Source organism: Chrysochloris asiatica, unplaced genomic scaffold (assembly GCF_000296735.1).
Source record: "Chrysochloris asiatica unplaced genomic scaffold, ChrAsi1.0 scaffold00017, whole genome shotgun sequence".
Lineage (NCBI taxonomy): Eukaryota > Metazoa > Chordata > Mammalia > Afrosoricida > Chrysochloridae > Chrysochloris > Chrysochloris asiatica.
The window spans coordinates 32,604,249-32,628,634 of NW_006408535.1; the positions used below are offsets into that span (position 1 = coordinate 32,604,249).

At 40.6% G+C, this 24,386-nt stretch overlaps 1 protein-coding gene across 1 annotated transcript in view; it reads right to left on the reverse strand.

Moving 5' to 3' along the window:
- Window positions 1–16,936: 16,936 nt before the first annotated feature.
- The window catches only part of PNP (purine nucleoside phosphorylase), a 10,235-nt gene continuing 2,785 nt past the window's right edge, over window positions 16,937–24,386 (reverse strand). Inside the window, exons 2-6 of the mRNA XM_006835552.1 lie at window positions 21,006–21,175; window positions 18,721–18,824; window positions 18,254–18,429; window positions 17,957–18,147; window positions 16,937–17,154 (exon numbers count right to left, since the gene is read on the reverse strand). Coding sequence (XP_006835615.1) covers window positions 16,937–17,154; window positions 17,957–18,147; window positions 18,254–18,429; window positions 18,721–18,824; window positions 21,006–21,175 — 859 coding nt within the window. The remainder of the gene's footprint in view (window positions 17,155–17,956; window positions 18,148–18,253; window positions 18,430–18,720; window positions 18,825–21,005; window positions 21,176–24,386) is intronic.

A 24,386-nucleotide genomic window follows, 5' to 3' on the forward strand; every position in this document is an offset into this window, starting at 1 on the left:
TGCACCTTAGTCCTCAAACTGACATCTTTGAACACTTTAAAGACATCTTTTGCAGAAGATGTACTTCCATGAGTGCTGATTGTGGATCCGAGTAAAATGAACTATTTGACAACTTCAATCTTTTCTCTGTTTATCTGTTTATGTTATTTAGTGGTCCAATTGTGAGGATTTTCATTTTCTTTACATTGAAGTGCATTCCATTCTGAAGGCTGAATTCTTTAATCTTCATTAGTATTTTAAGTCTTCTTTGCTTCTAGCACGTTTGTGTCATCTGCCTATCACAAGTTGTTGATAAATCTTCCTTCAATACTGATGCCACTTTCTTCTTCATATAAATCCAGTTTCTCAGATTATTTGCTCAATACAGATTGAGTAAGTATCATGAAAGAATATAACTGTGATGTACACCTTTCCTGATTTTAAACCATTCAGTATTCCCTTATTCAGTTCAAACAAGATTGATGCCACTTTCTTCTTCATATAATCCAGTTTCTTGAATTCTTTGCTCAGCATATAGACTGAGTAAGTATGGTAACAGGATATAACATGAACATACAACTTTCTTGATTTTAAAATATTCAGTATCCCCTTGTTCTGTTCAACCAACTGTCTATCGGTCTATGTACAGGTTCTTTATGAGCACAATGAAGTGTTCTGGATTTCCCATTGATTGCAATGTGATCCGCAGTTTGCTATGATCTACACAGTCGAATGTTTTTGCAAAGTCAATAAAGCACAAGAGTCCTGGTGTGGCACTGAAGGTTAATGCGCTGTATATTCTGTTTCCAGCCAAGATCCATATGATGAATATCTCTCATTCTATAATATCTTTTGAATTAGTTTGAATTTCTGGCAGCTCCCAGTCGATGTACTGCTGCAACCTATTTTGAATTATATTTAGCAAAATTTTATTTGCATGTGATATTAAAACTAACATGTTTGTTATTGTTATTAGGTACCATCAAGTTGGTACCAACTCATAGTGCCCCTATGCACAACAGAACCAAACACTGTCCAGTCCTGTGCCAACCTCACAATTGTTACTACACTTGAGCCCACTGCTGCTGACTCTGTGCCAATCCATCTTTCTGGGGGTCTCCCTCTTTTTCACTCACCCTCCACACTCTATCAAGCATGATGTCCTTCTCCAGGGACTGGTCCCTCCTGACAATATGTCCGAAGTATGAGAGACAAAGTTTGGCCATCCTGGCTGTTCTTCCAACACAGATCTGTTTGTTCTTTTGGCAGTATCTTTGCTCTTGAACACTTTAATAGGTCTTGTGCAACAGATTTGCCTAATGCACTCTGTCATTTGATTTCTTGACTGCTGCTTCCATGAGTCTTGATGGTTGATCCAAGCAAAATGAAGTCTTTGACAACTTCATTCTTTTCTCCATTTATATGGATGTTGTTTATTGGTTTGGTGGTGAAGATTTTTGTTTTCTTTACATGAGGTGCAACCCATACTGAACGCTGTGATCTTTGATCTTCATCAGTAAGTATTTTAAGCCCTTTTCGCATTCAGCAAGTAAGGAATAAGACTCCAGGAATTGATGGAATACAAATTGAAATCTTTCAACAAACTGATGCAGCACTGGAGGTACTCACACATGTATGCCAAGAAATTTGGAAGGCAGCTACCTGACCAACTTATTGGAAGAGATCCTTATTCCAAAAAGAGGTGATCCAACAGAATGTGAAAATCATCAGACAAGATCATTAATTTCACATGCAAATAAAATTTTGCTAAAGATAATTCAAAATTTACTGCAATAGTACATTGACAGGGAACTGCCAGAGGTTCCAGTCAGATTCAGACACGGACATGGAACAAAGGATATCATTGCTATCTTGACTGAAAGCAGAGAATAACAAAAAGATGTTTACCTGTGCTTTATTGGCTATGCAAATGTTTTTGATTATGTGGATCATGACAAGCTAGGGACAACATTGCAAAGGATCATTATTCTGGAACAGAAAACAAATGGGAAAAAAACTAAGGAGTGAACAGAAATGCAAAGCATGGTTATCAAAGAAATGTTCTGTTTTCCTAGAAATGGAATGTTCCCTATATTAACAAATGTGAACACAAGGTATAAATTGCTGCAGAAACTAGGCACAGTCATCACTTGAATAAATAAGATAGAGTTTACTTATCCAAAGGACCCAGAATAAAGTCAGCTCAATCACATAAAACAGAGATATGAGCAAATTTTTCAGTGGAAGTACAGCGCCTTAACTCTAACCATTATAGAAAACATCTGGTCAGGTAAGGGTTGCATTAGACCCTATAGAAACATAATAGTTTCTCTCTCGGTATAGAATAGTTGTACTCATAAGCAAGTGTGAATGTGCTCAGAGACCTTCTGTGGCAGAAGTACATAATTTGTCTAAGGGTAATAAAACTGAATACTACCACAAGTTACAGTTTGGTTCTCCAACACGTCTCTTTGAGACTCTGCAGGCTAGTATAACCTGGTATGGAACATTCCTGAACTCAGTACTGTGGAACCATAATAGGAAATAGCTTCTTAGATCTCCAGCATTCATACTAACAAGCTCTAAAACCAGTCGTAGGTTTTAAAACCTAATGAAGAGTCACTAGGCAGAAAATATTTTAGAGCCTGAAGTATGAGTTTCCTAGAGATACCATACCACATTACCACAAACCAAATGGCTTACAACAGAAATTTATTCCCTCACAGTTCTAGAGGTTATAAGTTCAAAATTAGTATGTCAGTAATGATGGTTCCTTCTGAGGGTCCTGAAGAAGAATCTATTTCATGACTCTCTTAGCTTGTGGTAACAATCAGCTGTCCTTGGCACTCATTGATTTGTAACTGCAGCACTCCAATCTCTACCTATGTCTTTACATGGCTGTCTTCCTCCCATATCTGTCTGGCTTGGTGGCTCTTCTCCAGTTCGTATAAACACACAAATCAAAGTGGATTAGAGCTCATCCAACTCCAGTATAACCTCATATTAACAACTAGTTACATCTGCAAGGAGCCCTCGTGGTGTAGTGGGCTATGTATTGGGCTGCTAACTGCAAGGTTAGCATTTCTAGTCCATTAGCCACTTCATGGGAGAAAGATGAGGCTTTCTGCTTTAGTAAAAAGAGTTATAGTGTTGGAAATTCTCTATGGGGTCACTCAATAGCACACAACCAACAGTTACATCTGCAAAGACCCTATATCCAAATAAGATCTATTCACAGGTACCAGGAGTTAGGACTAGAACATATCATTTTTGGGAATATAATTCAACCCATGGGACTCCTGGCATGGCACTGTAGAATAAACTCTGGACCGTGAACCGCAAGGTTGTTTGTTAAAACCTTCAAACCCACCAACTGCTCCTCGGAAACACTGTACAGGATCACTATGAGTCAAAATTGACTCGATGGCACTTAACAACAACAATTCAACCCATGATGGTGGGACTATAATTGCTTCTTCTTCTTCTACTTCTTGCTTTAATCCTAGTGGTTCCTAGGATTACTAGGATTATTCCTAGTGGGAGTCAAAAAGAGGTTGTTTGTAGATCACAGAACTAAACATTCAAGAAAACCTATTGAGTCTTGCTGGCCCCACAAAAATTCATACACACAACCTTGTGTTTCAGGGGCTTAAATAGATGATATCCTATCTATGGATACCCAGAGTGCAGAGACTCCCATTTCCAAAGCAAGCATATCAAAAAGAAGTACTATGTTTCCTCAATAACTGAAAATAAAACTACTATGTTGTTGTTGTTAAATGTTGTCAAGTCGGTTGACTCACAGAGGTTATGTATAGGGTTTCTGAGGAGCGACTGGTGTGTTTGAACTATTGACCTTGTGGTTATCAGTCTAGTGCTTATCTTACAGTTCCACACCAGGACGATGGTGGTGGTTGTGTGCCATGGAGTCAGTTCCTTCTCATAGTGACCCTGAATAGAGTTTCTGAGGCTATAAATATTTGTGGATGTAGAAAGCCTCATCTTTTTCCCATGGAATGGCTGGTAGTTTCAAACTGCTGACCTTGAGGTTGGCAGCCCAACTCATAACCACTACGCTACCAAAGCTCTTTACATCAAAACCATGTTGCTGTTGTTAAGTGCCATAGAGTTAGTTCTGACTCATAGTGACCCTTTCAAGTTATTTGGCCTAATAAATGTTCAGTGCTTCTCTACTATTTCCACATTCATTGAGTAATGTCTGGGTCTTAAAATCTTAAAATCTTAAAATCAGCCATTCAAGATACAACAATCAGACCTGGTGTGGTGCTGTGGGTTAATGCGCTGGACTGCAAGGAACCCTGTACAGAGTGACTATGAATTGGAACAGATTTGATGATACTTAACAACAACAATTCACCTGGAGTAAAGAAGGAATGTCAGGAATAGGAAGAAGATATGGAATGTATGGCTAATTATCTGCATAAATAATTGCTTCCTTTGTGATGAGACCAGAGAAACTGAATGGTGTCCTGCTACCGTTAATGAATATTTTGATCAAAGATTCTATAGAAGAATCCTGATTAAAAGAGGGGAAATACAGAATAGAATTTCAAATTCTGATGGACTCCAGAATTCCTGGAGTCATAAAGGTTGAATAAACCCCTGAAACGACTGTCCTGAGATAATCTTTAAACTGTAAACCAAGAATATCGCCTGAAGTCTTAAAACCAAGCAATAGTTTGGCTAGTAAAAAAAGATCTTCCTGAGTATTATGCTCTTCCTTGAGTATCTCATACCTATATGAGATCAAATTGACAACAGCAACTTGAAAGATTATAGGAACTCTAATGGGCAGTGAGTTTATGTGACTGAGGGAGAAACACATCAAAAAAAGGAGGATGAGGATGGTGGCATGCACAACTTAAACAGTGTAATCAAAATGTACATGTCACTAAATCGTACTATTGAATTAGTGTATGATTTTTTTTTGCTGTGTATATTCTCAACAACAACAGCAAAATAAATAAAATTTATGGAAAAAAAAATACAACCACTGTGCAAATATCAAGTTTGTTGGCAATTAATGTTTTTGTTATTGTGTCTGATGGGGTTGGTAGAACATTAACAATGGTGGTATCTATATAATATTATTTGGGAGGAGAAATTAGGATCGATTTTGTGATCTGGAACTGAGCTTAGCCTCTGAGGAGTACAATGAATACTTGATGGAATTAAAGCAGGTCAGGCTACCCATTTGTAGTTGTCATTAAGTGCCGTGGAATCTGTTCTGACCCATAGTGACCCTGTATAGGGTTTCGGAGGAGCAGCTGATGAGAGTGGTACTATACTCCTACAAGTCTTCTATTGTAAATTATAGCAGAAACTCAAGTTAAAAAAAACACACACACAGCAAAATGTAAAGCAGAGACCCAAATCAATGGCTGACAAGTAAAATGACATATAAAAAATAAATAACTAGCAGAGAGAAGAAAAAGCAAGACACTGGCAAAGGAGAGAAAGTAAACTGCCAAAAATAAACTCAGAATGGAAGTCAAAGTGTAAGCAAAGGCAGGCTAATCTCAAAAAATATGAAGTCTAATTTAAGCCAAAATTTAAAATCAAACAACACGATCAAAGATAGGAAAATTTCCACTTTTACTGAAATCTGAATTTATAGTATCACACAAACCAGGCAGATAGCTCATGTTAGTTCAAAAGGACTCCCTTAGACTCAAAAGGTAACTGAACAGCAGAGGTCTATTCACAAGGAAAGAGGCCATGCAAATCTAAGCCAAACTAAATTTAGGCCAAAAGCACAGCTCAGAATGATCAGCTTTGTTCTCCCTATCTTCTTGCTTTAAAACGACGGTAGAAACCATTATCTCTGTGTCTGTTCATTCCTGCTAGTAATTCAGAAACTAAGAAATGACTGAAAAGAAAAAGGAAGAAAAAAGACTTCACTCTTTCTTCCTTTGCCTCTAAGACCTTGAGCTGATTGACAGATATCTTTGGCAGCATTAACCTAAATCGCAAAGAAAGCACACTAATTTGCTGAGGTAAAAAGCTCTCCAAGACATATTAAATTAAAATATATAAAATATCAAGATACAAAACAGTACATACAACATGCTAACTTGTGTGTATGGTAGTAAGGGGAGGAAAAAAAGGTGTATATTTGTATTTGCTTACATTTTCATAAATTCTGAAAGAACACCCAAGAAACTAGTACAAGTGGGTATCTGTGGAGTGGCAAAGGGAAAGATTAATGGACACAGGATGGACATGAGACTCTTCACTGTATGCTTTTGTGCTGCTTAATTTTTAATATGCTGTTGTTGTTGTTGCTAAACACCGTAGAGTTGGTTATGACTCATAGCAACCCTGTATAGGATTTCCAAGGAGTGGCTGGTGAGCTTGAACCGCCGACCTTTCGGTTCAAACTGACTTTGCAGTCCAGCACATTAACCCACAGTGCCACACCACTGTGATAAAATATACATGGTGTCCTGATGTGACGCTATGGGATAAGCACTGAACCAAAAGGTCGGTTTGAGCTGCAAGGTCAGTGGTTCAAAATCACCAGTTGCTCTTCAGAAACCCTATACAGGGTTGCCATGAGTTGGAACCAACTAGATGGCGCTTAACAACAGCAACAAAATATACAAAACAAAACTTATGCCAACTCAACAATTTCTACATGTACAATTCAGTGACACTGATACATTCTTCAAGTTGTGCAACCATTCTTGCTTTTCTTTTCTAAAACTTTCCACCACTATTAACATCAATTCAATACTCCTCATATTGCTTAATTTTTGGACTATGTGAGTATATAACCTATGGGAAAAGAGGCTACCTACTGATGGATACCTGCTGGGGCGCTGTGGGTTAATGCGTCAAACTGCAAAGCCATTTGAACTGCAAGGTCGGTGGTTAAAGCTCACCAGCTGCTCCTCAGAAACCCTATACAGGGTCGGAATCGACTCGATGACACTTAACAACAACAACTGATGGATACAGTGGGTACTACTCTGCATTCCCCCATAGTTTGTTGTTGGATGCACCATTTCCATTTCATTACGAAATTATCTGGGGCCTTCCTTATTCAAATATTTCTCGGCCATCACCCCAGACATTATGGGTATTTCAGTTTTCATGATGATTTTATGCCCTAATGTCACTGAGGCAGCCTTATTCAAAACCCAACAACAGGCGAGTAAGTAATTGCCTTTCAAATGGTATAGATCTTGTTGCAGCATCCGGAAATTTTCTAGTCCAGAAACCCAGCAGTTGTCGTAGTATTCTCAGGTTTTTGACATTATCTCCAGTCTGCATAAGCACGTGTGAATCATGTCTGAATGTGGAGCATATGGGCTTAAAGGCAAGGAGAGCAAGACCACGTTCTGTAACGCCAACATAGCCTGCTATTGCTCAGGCCCCCATTTGAATTCAGTTTTCTTCCAAGTGGTGTTATGGGTCAGAGGCAGCAGTATTCCCAGATGTGGAATATGCATCCTGCAGAATCCAGAGAGACCAACCAAACATCAGGCCTCTGACTTAGTTTGGAAAGTGGGTAATGACAGCAATTTATTCTTGGCTCCTGTGGAATGTCATGGGTGGGTCCAGCCCAAGTTGTTTCCAACACTGTTTGGGCAGGGCCCTGGATTTTGCTGAATTTATTAATCAGCCTCTGTTGGCCTTATGGAACATAACTGTTTTCAAATCTGCCCTAGCCTGTTCTTCTGTATTTGATGTTGTAGTTGTTGTTATGTGCCGTAGAGTCGGTTCCGACTCATAGCGACCCTACACAGGGTTTCCAAGGCTGTGAATCTTTACGGGAGCAAACCGCCTCATCTTTCTCCTGCGGAACCGCTGGTATTTTCAAACTGCTGACCTTGCGACTTGCAGCCCGATTCGTAACCACTACGTCTGTATTTGATACTAGCATAATATTATCAATGTAGGACTCCTGGTGTGGCACTGTAGGATCAGCCCCTGGACTGCAAATCAAAGGTCTGTGGTTCAAACCTACCAGCTACTCCTCAGAAACTATTCAGAGTCGCTATGAGTCGGAAATGAATCGATGGCGCTTAACAACAAACAACAACGACATCATCAATGTAACATGCCACTGCACTTGAGATCTTCACCAAATCCATATCTCTTCAAACCATATTATAACAGTAAGCTTAAATAACCCATAGGCAACACACTGAAATTATACTGGGATCCTTCCCACTTGAAAGTAAACTGTGGCTGGCACTTTTCTGAGATTGGGATCAAGAAAAAGGCATTTGCAAAATTAATTACCGAGTATCAGTCTCCTTTATGGATTCCTGGTGTGGCACTGTAGGTTAATGCACTGGATTGAAAATTCAGTTTGAACTCAAGGTTAGTGGCTCAAGCTCACCAGCCACCCCTCAGAAATCCTACATAGTGTTGCTATGGGTCAGAATCAACTCGATGGCACTTCACAACAACAACAACAACCAGTCTCCTTTAGCCTGCTGTATTTTCTGCACTGTGGATACCATGTCTGGAACCGTTGAAGCCACAGGTGGCTCTACTTTATTTAGGCCTCGATAGTCTAAGGAGCTCTGGTAGCGTAGTGGTAACAAATTGGGCTGCTAACCCCAAGGTCGGCAGTTCAAAACTACCAGCTGTTACGTGGGAGAAAGATCAGGCTTTCTGTTCCTGTAAAGATTTACAGCCTTGGAAACCCTGTGCAGAGTCACTATGAGTTGGAAACAACTCCACGGTACTTAACAACAACAAGTCTACTGTCAACCTCCATGAGCCATCTGCCTGTTTCGCAGGCCAGGCGGGATGCTTACACAGAGAATTTGTTGGCACCAACACTCCAGCCTTCAGTATATCTTTAACCAGAGCGTTAATCTCTTTTTGCATACTTATTGGATAAACATCATGGTCATCATAAAGCCATTCTAACACTGCTTCCACAAGCAGCACATTAACTGCTTCCTCTGGAGGGCTCCATTGAGGATTTAGAGAAGGAGTGGGGAGTGAACAGATCTTACTGCAAATTTTATCCAGCCCACCAGGCTGGCCATCCCCTCTGGGTTAACCTTCTGTGTAAATGGATCTAGATTACCATTCGTGACTATTCCCTAGTGAGTTGTGGGTCTTGCATCAACCCAAACATACTCTAGCATTCTGTAGCATTCACAACTAGACACTGCTCCTAAATTAGTTGCTCTCACAATCCATTTGAGTAATGATTCCTCAGGAAGCTGACTATACAAAGCTACAAACTGAAGCAATTCATTTACACTATGCCCCTTGGTTTCAATAACTTCTTGTTTTTCCCATCCCGTTCTTGGCATACCCTCTTAGTGACCAGCGAACAGAGAGGTATTTTCTGTTGTTCTAACCCAATTTTCCCTTTCCAAGCCAAGTCTGAGAGAGGTGGTTGCAACAATGACTTAACTGGATCTGGGCTTGGTTCCGTGCTACCATCAGCCCCTACATTCTTTTCCCTTGCAATTGCAGCTACGACTAACAACAAAAAACAAGGAATTGAATGTCTCACTCGTTCCTTATTACTCCATATTTCCATATGCATCCAACTAGCTACTTCATCAGAGCTTCAGTCTGTAGCTACCAATTCTATATCCCATGAATGGCTTTTGCCTTGGGTAAGTGATTGTAACAGGACAGTTATTTCAATCCAAGAGTAATTTTTATCCCATGTAAACTATCACATAATTCACAATAAAATATTTCTAAAAAATGGATCCATAATCACAGGCGTATTGTTGTTGTGAAGTGCAGTCAAGTCAGTTCAGACTCATAGCGACCCTGTATAGGGTTTCTAAGGAACACCTGTTAAGCTTGAACCACCGACCTTGCGGTTCAAACTGACCTTGCAGTCTAGTGCTTTAATCCCATAGTGCCACACCAGGACTCCAATCACAGGCATGTTGTTGTTGTTATGTGCCATCAAGTCACTTCTGACTCATAGCAATCCTGCATAGGGTTTCCAAGGAGCAGGTGGTGGGTTTGAACCTTGTGGTTTGCAGTCCAATGCTGATCCTACAATGCCACATCAGGAGGCTAAGGTTTATAAAATATCACAAAATGGAGAGATTTGGCTAGAAGAGCCATAATAAATAATTAGCTGCCCTGCAACTTCCAAATGAACAAAATTGAGAAAACAACGGGGAAATTTAGACATTTAATAATGTATTTTTTAAAAGAAAAATAGCTCTTACAAGGCAACGATTCCTCAATACAGAAATAAAGAAAATTAATGATTCTCACAAGAAGAATATAAATGGTGAATAAATACAACAAGAAAAAAAAAAAAAAGTTAAGCCTTACTAGTAATAGAAATGCAAAGCACCATTTTTGTCTAAGTTGAGAAAGATAGTAAGCATTCAAAACATCTCAGTATTGTGAGTAGGCACATATTAAGATACTATCTGGATATCGGCAGTGCTGAGAATTGACTTAGTTTTCTTTGGAAGATAACCTGGCAATATGCATCACAAGTTTTAGTTTGTCATATCCTTTGGCCCAGAAATTAGATTCATGAGACTGTTCCAAGGAATTCATGTAAACAAAAATTATGCATAAAAATGTACATCTCAATACTGGAAGTAAAACAAATACCCTACAATGTATGCAGAGATTTTAAATGATTCTAAAGAATTGTTAAAGTCACGTAGAACAACTGATGATATAATTTCAATTAAGGTTCATAATCTTAACGGTATAATGTTGAAATTTCATTCATAAATGGAAAAAAAAAGGGAGGAAAAATTTCTACCAACCAACATGTTAACATAGGCATCTTTGGGTGGTAAGACTATCAATATTTTTGTATTCTTCTCTGTGTTTTCCAAATGCTGAAAATAAGCACATACTACTTCTAGCATAGTGCTAAAGTCTTCAGTGCAGCTTGGGCTTCTTTCAACGCTATCAGTTCTTTATCATATGCTACCTCCTGAAACAGCTGAATGCTGATAAACTCTTTTTGGAACAGTAACTCTGCATATTCCTTCCATCTTCTTATGCCTTTTTTATCATTCAATATTTTATACATTTGTTGTTGTTAAGTGTCATCAAGTCAGTTCCAACCCTGTATAGGGTTTCCGAGGAGTGGCTGGTGAGTTTGAACCATCAGCTTTGCCGTTCAAAGAGACCTTGAGGCCTTGGTGCCACACCAGCACTCCATTTTATACATAGAATCCTTCACTATTGCAATCTGAGACTTGATTTTTTTCTCCCCAAGTTCTTTCCATTTGAGAAATGCTGAGCGTGTTCTTCTCTTTTGGTTTTCTAACTCCACATCTTTTTTTTTTTTTTTTTTTCATGTTGTATTGTGAATTATATGATAGTTTACATAAGAGAACTTTAGTTTTATATTCATTCTACCATATATCGTTTCATTGCCATGGTTCTAATCCCCTCCATGCATCATCAACCGACCAAAAGGTATACCCTATAAACCCTCCCCCTACACTCCCCCCCCACCCCCGTTCTTCATCACACAGTCCCTCTCCCTCTCTGGATCCAAAGTCCCCAGCCGCTTCATCACTCCACATCATCATATCTGCCTCTATCTCGGGCCTCGCTGCTTCTCTGGGTAGGGTCCCACTCTCGGCTCTTCTCCGTTGATGGTCCTAGAGACTTCTGCTCCTAGACTAGAGAGTTAATCACTCCCTTCCTCGCTACAAAACATCTACCTTTACATTTCCAACCCTCACAATCAGTCCTGATAACAATCATTCACTATTGTATCACAAGTGACCCTTCTGCATTTCATTTCATCAGCTCCGCCTAGACAGATTGGATAGTACTCGATGGGGCCAGGTCACGTGGGTACCATCTGCAAGTGTGGGCACTTTCCACTCTAGTCCCCTGTGGCCACACCGCTGACTCTGGGCCCAGAAGTCCCCAGGTCTCCCCACACTGCTGGCCAACCAGGTCCCCATCTGGGTCCACAGAAGCCCACCAAACATTGTAGGGCTTAACTTGCCACTTCATTGCTGCTTTTACCCCACTTCCCCCTATCGGTGATGCGTGTAGTCATCAATCAGAGCGCGTATTTCCGTTGTGTCTTAGTCTTGGAAGGGGGTTTGCACTGAGGGGACCCGACCACTTGCCTTGGTGTTTCCTGGGCAAGCAATTTGTTTGTTCTTGTAGTAACAGTCCATCTGCCTCTTTTGTTTTGTACTTTTCCTGTGGGTCTATCTTTCAAGAAGTATCTTCTGTTCTTCTAGCCGCTCCAGGCTGGTTTGCTCATGAGATCATTCTTTTTTTAAATGTTTTATTGTGAATTGTGTGATAATCTACACGGGAGAACATCAGCTCTACATTCATTCCATCATCCATCATTTCGTTGGCATAGTTATCATCCTGTCCATGCATCCTCACCCAACCAAGGGGTGTGCCCTGTAAACCTGCACCCCCCTCCCACCACAGTCGTCAGCCCCTTTCCATCTCCTGATCTCAGCCCCACCATCTCTTGATGTTGTCTTCTCTGCCTCCATCCCAGGCCTCACTGGGTAGGATTCCGCTCTTCACTCTTCTCCATTGATGGTCCCAGGGTCCTCTGCTCCTAGACTGATAAATCAATCACTCCCCTCTTTGTTACAAAATGTCCATCTTTAGATTTCCAACCCTCTCAATCAGTCCTGATAACAATTATTCACCATTGCATCACAAGAGACCCATCTATATATTTCGTTTCATCAGCCCTTCCTGGACAGGCTGGACACCACTCACTGGGGACTCCACCTCCCTCCACGCCCTCTGGATCTAGGTTCCCTCTTGAAAGCTTGTAAGCCAGTCACTTCTTGCCTTTGTATCCCTCCCCCCATTTTGGGTAGCCAATGTCCAAGTTGCCCATCCCTGTCTACCCTTTGTGTGGAGGGGGTGGGTATAGTTCTTGCAGCAGGGACTTATTTCCTCTTTTGAGCTACTGCATTTATAGGTGTAGGTCATGTTTATCGAATTGTATCAGATGACGCTTTTTCCCCTCTTCTTTCTTCTTAGGGTTGAGCTCTGTTTATCCAGTCATTGAAGTCCAATCAAATGGGCATCATCTGCAGGTGTGGGTGTTCTTATGTCTGTCTGGCCTATTTTTATCGGCTGGCCGCCCCACTCTCCACTCTAGACCTCTGTGGCTGTGTCACTGACCCTGAGCCCATGAGTCCCCAGATGTTGCCTTGCTACTGGCCGACCAGTTCTCCATCCGGGTTCACAGTAGTTTGCTGAACCATGTAGGGCTTAGCTCACCCCTTCGTTGACATTCTTCGGCCACTTCCCCTTCTGGGTGACATGCGTGGTTGCCAGTCAAAGTGTATATTTCCCTTGCATCTTAGTCTTGGAAGAGAATTTGCACTGAGAGGATCCCATCATTTGCCTTGATGTCTCCTGGGCAGGCCACCTGTATGTTCTTGTGGTAACAGTCGGACTGCCCTTATTGTTTTGTATTTTTCCTGTAGGTCCTTCTTTCAAGAGGTATTTTCTGGTTTTCTAGCTGCTCCCGGCTGGTCTGCTTGTCCTTTCAAGTGGAGAAATTTCCCGTCTCTGAAGGTCTGGTTGTGGTTCGGGCTTCCACCTATACTCCCATGTATCCACATCTTTTTATATTTCATTTTAAAATACTTAATTTTTGTATTCTCGAGCTGCCCTTTGAAATTTTCTGTTTAGCTCTTCTATTTCATCATTTCTTCCAGTCACTTAACTATGCTTCATTCAAGAGCAAGTTTCAGAGTTTCTTTTGACAATCACTTTTGTCTTTTCTTTGGTTCCTGCTTTTGGTTTTTTTTCAAATAACCTATTGCTTTCTTCTTGTGTATTTCTGATGACATCCCACAACTCATGTGGTCTTTGATCATTAGTGTTTAATGTGTCAAATCTGTTCTCAAGAGGATCCCTAAATTCAGATGAGATGTGCTCAAGATCATTTTTTTTTTTTTTTTTACTATTGTGGACTTTAGTTTTCTTCAGCTTCAGCCTGAACTACCATATGAGCAATTAATAATCTGCTCCAGTTAGTCCTCGGCCTTGTTTTGGCTGGTAAGACTGAGCTTCTCCATTGTCTCTTCCCACAGAAGTCAATTTGACTCCTGTGTATTTCATCAATTTAAAACTAATGAATTAGACACTGGGAATTAGGATAAAAAATTACAAGTGTCTGCCTGGAGTAGGAAAGACAAGGACAAAATGCAGCCCTGCTCCAACCTCAGAATATCTTTCTACCATTTCCTTCTAGTGCCCTTAATGTGCTCTGTTCTCATCACATTAATGTAGTAATGATCTAAGAATATGCCTAATACTTTTTAGTTCAGTGCTTTAGCTCATCCTAGTATGAAATCCTCTTCCTCCTGAATGCTTCAAGATTAAGCTCAAAAGTTTCTATGAAACATTCTCTAACCAACTTATTGCCTAACATGTACAGTCTCTTCTTTGAGTTCTCACAATATATGGCTTGTATCTATTTTATACTACCTTATATAAAAACTTCAGTCCCTGGTAGTGCAAATGATTAAGCACTTGGCTACTAATTGAAAGGTTGATTGTTCAAATCCACCCAGAGATGTCTTCTGAAAGATCACTTATTCAAAAACCTATCCACTACTGTTCTACTCTGTCACAGATGGGGTCTCCATGAATCAGAATTGATGGCAACTAGAACCTTGCAACCTAATTGGCGCTGTAGAATAAACACTCCACCTCAAGGTTGGTTAGAACTGCAAAGTCGCTGGTTCAAACTTACTAGCCGCACCTCAGAAACCCTATACAGGGTCACTATGAGTCAGAACTAACTCAATGGCACTTAACAAGTAACTAACTAGTATGAAAAAAGTAATGGCTTTACAAACGTGTCTTCCTTGAGGTTCCTTACACTCTTTCATGTTACCATGTGTTTAGTTGAGAACTTTACACAGAAAAAAATGATCTAAAAACCATCCCATTAGACGAATAAGTTGTAGTTGTATATATATCTAAAGGATACACAGTATTTCCCACTAAGGCATCTCCTACCAACAGCCAGTTTGAGTCAATTCATAGATGAGTTGTAGGATAAGCATCTAACTGCTAACCACAAGGGTTTCACTTCTTGGAAACCCTAAACAGTCACTGAGTCAGAACTGACTCAACGGCACTTGGTAACAGCAATTGACTACAGGTCTTAGAAGGTTGTTGGAGACACACACACACACACACAAATGATAAAAGGAATAGAGGTGACCTGGCCACCCAAGGATATTTTCTCTGCTCTGGGCTCAGGAAAGTAGGCTAGTTACCAAATAAAGGATGATTTGAAAAAGTTCTCAAAGGCCTCCTGTCCAAAATACTTTCTTCATACTATGCCACTAGTAACTGAAACATCACCACTATAGCAACTTATTCCAGGCTATCCTTTTTTTAAAGGCTAGTAGACTTGGGAGGGGAATATGACAGACTGTTTTCAAACATGCCAGTCAGCCGAATGCAAGTTGATAAGCAAAAATACTATAGTGAACTACCAAACAGCAATATTGGGTGGGGTCACAGGGAGGCTCTGCTCAAGGAAAAAGGAAGAAGACTGCAACTAAAAGGAAGCAGTGGGAGGGGAGAAGGCACTCAAAAAGAAGAACTGAGTATGAACTGGCTTACAGGTTTGCTGGGGGCTGACAGGAATCTAGTCAGCAGTGGAGAAGTTGGCAGCAGAGAAAGGTGGAGTGCAGTATGGTTACTACCTACTTGGCAAAAGGTAGAGAGTAGGAAAGTAAAAGGAAATGCTAATACTGGTTGAACTCTTGTTAAGTGCCGTCAAGTTTTTTCCAAATCATAGAGACCCTGTATAGGGTTTCCAAGGAGCAACTGGTGTGTTTGAACCTCCAGCCTTGCTGTTCAAACTGACCTTGCTTATCACCAAGATTGAACTGTATCCCCCACCCAAAATATGTATTATAAATGTTAACATGTATGCCTATGGTTATAATTCCATTTGTGAATGAGTTTTCTGTTATATTAATGAGGCAGCATTAGTGTAGATTATGTCTTAAATCTCTGTTGAGACCTAAAATTTATGAAACACATAGTGGCAAACAGAGATGGGGGAAGAGAGATGGCAAGTCACATAAAGATCCCCTTGGTGCAGAAGCTCAGAGAAAAGGACCTTCTTCCAAAGTCATCAGAAAAAGGTCAGTGCCCTATATGGAGACTTCTAGTCTCCTAAATGGTCAGAAAAAAGCCACCCACTTATTATATTTGTCTAGATGACTAAGACAAGACCTTAACCAAGAAGTGGCAACTAAGGAGCAGAAGCTGCGATCAAGAGAACTAACTCATGTGAGTAGACAGAGAGAGAAATAATTAGAAGGCAAGAGACAGAGGTTAAGACTGGGATGAGGGAAGTGATGACATCCTGTGCCAGACTTTTGACCTTTCTTTCTTGTCATCATCTCTTTCATCATTTCCCCCTACATCTTCATCATTCAAATACCACATTTATCTAAATGCAGATAAAAGTCACACAGGACTTAGGGTCTCACACTATTTCCCATCAATGTTGGCCTATGTACCAGCCTCACCAAGTTGTACAAAAAGGAATAAATAATACATATTTTTCTTTATTCTCAAAGCATGATGGTATTAAAATTAGTAAGAGTTATGCTTATGTGTGGTGTCCAGTGTCATGTTGGTGGCAGAACTCACGCCTAGGAATGTGAAAGCATTATCTCAAAAAGTTAGCAGTTACTGTGACAAGTTTGAAGGCCCAAGTGAAATCTTGGGCATATCCATAGATATGTGGTAAGGCATGGACTCCAGTCTAAGGAACAACAGGTAGAAAAACTGCTTTGGGAAGACAACTGAGCAAAAAAGAACCTGGAACTAGAAGGGACTCGTAAGAAAAATGAACAAGGTAAAGGATAGGAATCCTCCATTCCTTTTTACTACCTAAAGCTAAAACAGGTGATACAGAAAAGGCCCACAGTCAGCAGCAGCTACTTGGATCTCATAAGGCAGAGGCTAATCAACTAGCATTGGAAGAAGGCACGATGTTAGACATAAGACTGGAGACGAACTGTTCCAATTTCTGTGCCGCTTGTTTTCCAGCCTCTAGTACTTCCTCGTGGTTGGCTTTTTCCAGGGTCTCATAATTCATGACGACCTTGTTAGTGATGAGGGAGAAGCCAAAGACTCGAAGTCCACAGTGTCGTGCAACTATAACTTCTGGTACAGTGCTCATGCCTGGTGGGCAGAGAGATGGAAACCAATTGTCAGGATCCTCAAATGACTCTTCCTCACCGTTTACCCTTATTTCCATTGCTTACCAGCTCAGAATTAAAAATCTGAATGCCTCCTCAAAAATCCAAATTTATCATTTAAGTGACTGTATTAAGTTGTCATTGTTGTTGCATACTGATTAAACTTAAATGGGGCTTCAGAATACATAGTTCTTAAAATATCATGAATGCAATGTGAAACCACTAGATTTGTTTTTGGGAATTTTAAAGTTGATGCTAATAATCACTTCCTACTAAAAGGCTGGTTCAAATCCACCAGAGACACCTCAGAAAAAAGGTCTGGTGATCTACTTCTAAAAGATCATAGCCGTGGAGTCACAGGTCCCTCCCAGTGGAGAAATTTCTACTTTGAAACACATGGAGTTGCCATGAGTCAGAATCCATGGCAACTGGTTGGGATTTTTCTTTGGGTTCCAATGGCACAATGCCCCCTTCAAGCCAGTGACACTGAAGGTGACCATGCTATCTGTTAGAATAATCCTTTGAAATAATCAAGTCATAGTCAGGTCCAGTAGCATGGATTATATCAATCACGCTGGTATTATCTGTAATTGGTAAAGCCCTAAATTAGTGTTTGGTGTTCACTAATTTAGTATCCTAGAATAGAAATCAGATCAATTCAATTTCCCTTAAATTAGATTATCTCTTGTCCTACCCTCTAGGTCTGTAATCTCCCTCCTACTCCTCCCAATCCCTTTTTACCGATCACTCCCTAGCCAAGCCTCCAGCCAATTTCCCCATCTCACCAACAGCATCTGCCCCCAGCTTCTGCAGCAGACGAGACTCGGCCACCGTCTCAAAGTTGGGGCCTGCCAACATCACATAGGTGCCTTCCTGGAGTTCTCGCTCTTCCCCCATTTGTTTCCAGTTAAAGTGAGCCATCTGCCTCAGATGTCGGTCATAAGCATCAGACATGGGAGGGAAACGAACTCCAAACCTAAGGACCAGGTTAGAAGATTACCTCAGATTAATGGACTACAATGAGCTCTTCAATAAATCCTTAAGCCCCACCCATCTAGAAACAAAGGAGTCAAATCATGTACCTTTCCTCATTGGGGCCTATCAAAGGATTCTGACCAGAGAAACCAGGTAGGTTGATATGATCACGGATCAGCATGATATCGCCAACCTCAAACTTGGGGTTGAGTCCTCCAGCAGCATTGGTGACCACTAGGGTGTCCACACCCAGAAGCTTGAAAACCCTCACTGGGAATGTGACCTTTGAAGAAACAGATTAAAAGCATTTAAAATCTCATCAGTCCAGCTACACAGATACATGAGGAGATTTTCAGAAAGTTCATAGGAAAATGAAATCAAAAGAATTTTCCCACAAACTTTTGAAGCTCCCACGTACATGACCCACATCATGAAAGACTGGAAAGACGGAAGGGACCATAAATCTACATAGCCTAGATAGTTAGATAGTGAGATAGAAAGTAAGAAAAACTGCCTTGTGGTAAGTCATTTTCTTCCCCTTCTCACAGAGCCAACCAGATTTATGCCCATTTACCTTCCAGAGTGGGTAGCCTTCATACAAGTGGAATCTGCCCTTCATCACCACACAGGCCCTGCCATTCAGGTACCCAAACACCAGTTGACCAGCATGTCCTGGAACTGTACAGAACAAGAAAGGGAAATGATGCTTTCATGCAACATTGATAACTTACTACAGTCACACAGTATGCTCAAAACATGAGGGAATAATGAAACAGTAAAAGCTATTATTGTCTTTGCTTTCAGAGAGTTTTTGTCTGATAAGGGAGATAGACATGAATTCCAACTGTACATATAACTATGTAAGCACAATCAGAGATTAGGGCTATGGGTAAAAGAATGGTCTTTGTTAGAATAAGGCTTCTGAAAGAAATTTCAAGAGAAAGTCATACTGCAAGTAAATTCACATGGCAAGTAAAGTCATACTACAAGAAATTTCAAAAGAAAGTCATACTGCAAGTAAATTTAAAGTGTAAAAAAATGAGCAATGGTGAAATCCTGGTGTGGCGCTGTGGCTTGCGCTAGACTGCAAGGTTGGTTTGAATCACAAGGTCGGCAGTCATAGCTCACCAGTCGCTCTTTGGAAACCCTATACAGGGTTGCTATGGGTCGTAACTGACTTTACGGCACTTAACAAAAGCAATGAAGAAATAAACATAGTACTCTTTTTCAAAAAATTTCAAAATTTTCAAAACAAAATTTATGTTCTAATTTATTGGCCTGAACACATTCTCTGCCTTCACACTTAGAAAGGGAGCTCAAGATGTGTAGCTTCCTAAAGAGCAGATCAGTGAACAAGGATGAAAAGGACAGAGCCTGTACCCTTGCACGTCCCCTCCCTTATGACCTGTGGGAATACATGCCCACACTGGAGCAAGCGGGGGCGCAGGAGGCTAAGATAATTCCTTAAACAGACATAATCACCATTATTACTATTCCCTCTATCTGGTAGTATCCTGGCCAACCCACCCCTTAGGGAATGAATGGTCTGGAAAGAGAATGGAAAGATACAGAAGCTGATTTGAAAAAAAATTTTTAAAGTAATTAGAGCAACCATGACACTAATACAGGTAGGAAAACCCCAGTGGAATATATAAATGGATGGATGAATTAAATTTAAAAAATAATAGTCCACTTATCACTTGAGTACAGGGCACATCTCACTGGGGCCGGGAATGCCAGATGGAGCCTATGTCACTATTATCTCTCCTGGAAACTGTGCCCTCTCTCTCATTTTAAAAATTCTCTTCTCTAATCCCCATTGACACTTTCCTGCTCCAGTCTTTCAGTTTTGCTCAAAAAGGTTTTAACAATAGTTTGTAAACATTTTAATTCTCCAGGAGGAAAGTGGAAGGAAGATAAAACTGAGTATAAACAGGAGCAGTAAGTTAACAGAGAAATTAATAAGTAAACAGATTTAACTACCCTTGTCCTCTCTTGCACCTATTTTACTTGGCTCTTTTTTAAGTGTTAGCCACTGACCTTTCTGAACATGATTAGAATGCTGACAGAATGATATTCTCAGATACCACATTAGAAATATTCTTCTATCAGAGCTATACTGTATATAGGGGACACTCTTCACCCTTTCTGCTTTCCAAAGGCTCAGTCTGAAGCAGGTCTTATATATTCATGTATTATCTGTGTACATGTCTGTAAGAACATGGGTGTCTGTTTGCTGGATACCAAAGTCTTCTACTAGAAGTGAGTTCCACTCCCGTTCCAAGGACATCCGCATGGAAGATATCAGATAGGAAGCAGGACTGTGCACTGGGAGTTTTCAGACACTACTTTTCACCACAATCCAAGTGTATGTGTGTTAATGATAGTATATGGGGGAGGGGAGAATTATTGTGGAGTTTTAAGGAGTCTTAAGTCAAATGTACTCTTGTTGTGCACCATTGAGTTGATTCCGACTCATAGCAACCCCGGTATAGGGTTTCCCAGGAGAGCTGGTGGGTTTGAACCATTGACCTTGTGGTTAGCAGTCCAGTGCTTCTCCTACAGAGCCACACTAAGACACCTTAAGTCAGATAAGCATAGTCAAAACTGTCATCATGTAGTACCACCAACATAAGCATGCCCCAGTCTATTATGAGATCTCAGCGTGGGTAATGTCCTGAAGTCGTTCTGACTCAAGATGGACTTTTTCCTAATAGTTCTGGCTTTTGGTTAAAGCCTAAAGAGTATAACCAGATACTCCAGAGGTTTAGGTTTAGAACCATTGACCTTCATAGATTGGATTCTACAGAATCCCATCAATATCCCTCAGTCCCATCCTCCTAGTCCCACTGCCAGTACCTGTACTTTGGGGAAAGTTGGGTATATCACTGTAGTCAAAGGTCTGGGCCTGAGTTACTTTGTCAGCCAGACCTCCTAACCCAGAGCCACAGATCACTGCCACTTCAGGTCGGTGGTTGGCGTGGGACAGAAGCCATTCTGCCGTTTCCTGGTAATCTTCATAAGTGAATCTAGGAAAAAAGAAAAATCAAGGTGAGTACAGCTCCCATCCCAAGGACATCACAGAGCAATGGCTGATGAGTGTCAGTGCAGAAGGGTGCCAAGTATACGAGGCAGCAGGGTACAGAGAGGCTGGTCACAGAGCTGCTCCAGAGAGCAGCATCCTTTCCTTTACTAGAGACTTCACTAGGCTCACCCATCCTCCCACTTCTCTCTGAATCAGACCACATCTGACAAAATCAACTCCTTTCCAGAGCCAGGCAAATGTTAATGAAGCCTGTTTCTATTACCAATCAAATGTCAGTGTTGTTACAACTGGTAGATTTAATATCTAACCTTATAAGAAGTCTAGAGAAGACAGGAAGGAAAAGATCATGCATTCTAAAGAGAAGCACAGTGAAATAATCAAAACAAGAATGGTGAAGGGTTTGAGGGGAACAGAAAGGATAGGGAGAATACTCAAAATGAAATTCAGACCTTCCTTTCGGTAAGAACAAACCCAATGCAGTCTTCCTTAGTACTCTCTCTATCCCCTGCTAAAAAGTAATTAAGACTGAACTGTTGGTGTGGTGCACTGGACTGCTAACCACAAAGGTCAGCTGTTCAAACCCACCAGGTGCTTCTTGGAAACCATATACAGAGTCCTAAGTCAGAACTGACTCAACAGCACTTAACCACCATTTTGAGTGCAGAGTCAAACTCAATCACTTTTTGAACCCTGACCCTCCAGTTCCTCCATCAGCCAAATACTAAGAAATACGAGCAGCATTGTACATGACACCTCTAGTACTGCTTGATATGTATTTCTAGGATCCACAGGCCCACACAGACCTCTGCCACATGGACTTGTAACTAAAGACCAGAGATGCACAAATAAGCAGACGTCCCCCGTCCTGGCTGTCAAAGCCTGAGGCAAGGCTATTAGAAGCAGTCTGGGGCTCGCCCTACTCTTACAGATAAATAATTCTGGAGAGAGGCCCCAGATTCTGTAGTTTTATAAAATTGTTGTTGTTGTTTAGTGCCATTGAGTCTGTTCAGATTCATAGTGACCCTGTATAGGATTGCCAAGGAGTGGTTGTAGATTTGAACCACAAACCTTGTGGTTAACAATTCAGTGCTTATCCTATAGTGCCATACCAGGTGTACCTTAGATAATTCTGATTCAAAAGTCAGATTTAGGAATATTTGGTCTGAAGTTGAGCAAAACTCAATTTGGATTCTATTCCAATTTTGTCATTTTAATCAAATAACCTAGGACTCAAAATTTTGGGGATACAAAGCAAAAATCAAAAACACTGCTATGGAGTTAACTGTGACTCATAGTGACTCACAGGACATAGTAGTAGAACTGCCCCATACGTTGTTTTCCAAGGCTTGTTGTAAACCTTTATGGAAGTAGACTCCCATATCGTTTCTCAAAGAATGGCTAGTGGATTTGAATCATAAAGCTAACCAAGCACTTAACCACTTCACTGGTGTAAAGCAAGGGGATGGAATTTGTCCTGCTATAGGATAAGTACTGAACTACTAACCCACAGGTCAGTGGTTCAAATCCACCAGTTACTCCTCAGAAACCCTCTACAAGGTCACTATGAGTTGGAATTGACTTGTCAGCACTTATCAACAACTTCTTATAGGCTTACTTTTAAAATTACTTGCTAACAAAAAATTTGATAAAAAGCTTCAAAGATATATATGATTCTGGCAAACATAGCCCTTAAATCTCTCTCCTGCTTTCCCCTACCAGTGGATTCCTCCCCACCCCTCTTCACTTTCCTTGCCCACTTCCATCTTCTCTTCACCAAGATGCTTTATCCTTCACAATGCTCCATAGATGGGGAGACCTAAGGACATACACTAACAGAACCCAGAACTTATCTGACAGTTCCAAAATCAATTATTTCACACCCATCTGGGAAGAACAATGACTTGAAAAGGATAAAAAAAATGTGGAACTGGAGTGTGACAGGGATGAACACAACTAACCAAGTCCTCAAAAGCAAAGCCCAGGAAATATAATTCTACATTACTATAAGACCTCTTTAAAGTGTTCAAGAAAGAAGCTCTGGTAGCATAGTGGTTACGAATCGGGCTGCTAATCTCATGGTCAGCAGTTCGAAACTAGCAGCTGTTCTGCAGGAGAAAGAGGAGGCTTTCTGCTCCCGTAAAGATTTATAGCCTGGGAAACCCTATACAGAGTCAGAACCGACTCCACAGCACATAACAACAAAGTGTTCAAAAACAAAGATACCAGTTGAAGGACTAAGATGTGCCTGGTGCAAGTTATGGTATTTTCAATAGCCTCATATGCATGTGAAACTTGGAAAATGAATAAAGAAGATCGTAGAAGAATTGAGGCATTTGACTTATGGTGTTAAAGAATATTAAAATACCATAGACTTCCAGAAGAACAAATATATCTGTCTTGGAAGAAGTACAACCAGAATGCTCCTTAGAAGCCAGGACATATTATCAGGAAGGGCCAGTCCCTGGAGAAGGAAAAGTAGAAGGTCAGGGAAAAAGAGGAAGACCCCCAATGAGATGAATTGGCCTGATGGTAGCAGCAATGGGCTCAAGCTTAACAATTGTGAGGACGGTGCAGGACCAGGCAATGTTTCATTCTGTATGAATATATATGGTTGCTATGAGTAGGACCAACTCTACCACAGCTAACAAATTTTCAAGGAAAAAGCTGAATCAGGAGGCAAGGGACAGAGCAATAGAATTGGAGTCACTCCATTCTGGAGTCACTTCTCTTCTAGAGAAGAAAAGCAAGAAAGCATAAAGAGGAATACAGTGAAAGAGCAGCCCCAAGAAATGAAGAGGAACAAATAACACTGAAGTCAACAGGAACTTCACCTAGGGCAAGGAACTCTGCTGTAACAGCTTTTTCACAACTACCTCATGAGCTTTTTGAATAGCAGGAAACACCCAGAGATTTGTCCCCTCTGGGTCTAACAATTGCACAATACTCTGGAAACAAAAGACAAGAGACAGTGGCTCAAACAAATGTCCAAGATGCAGAACCAGAAAATGTTTCTGAAGAAAAGGTAGTGGAACTAACTGAAACAAAAATTCAAAAGAATGTTAATTAATTAATTGATTAATTCTATCAAGTCTTCAAAGGATTGATAGAAAGAAGAAAGCAAGGAGAACACTACAAGATCTTTAAAGAATTCAGGAAAACACAACAAGAAAAAATAGACAAAATAAATGCAAATT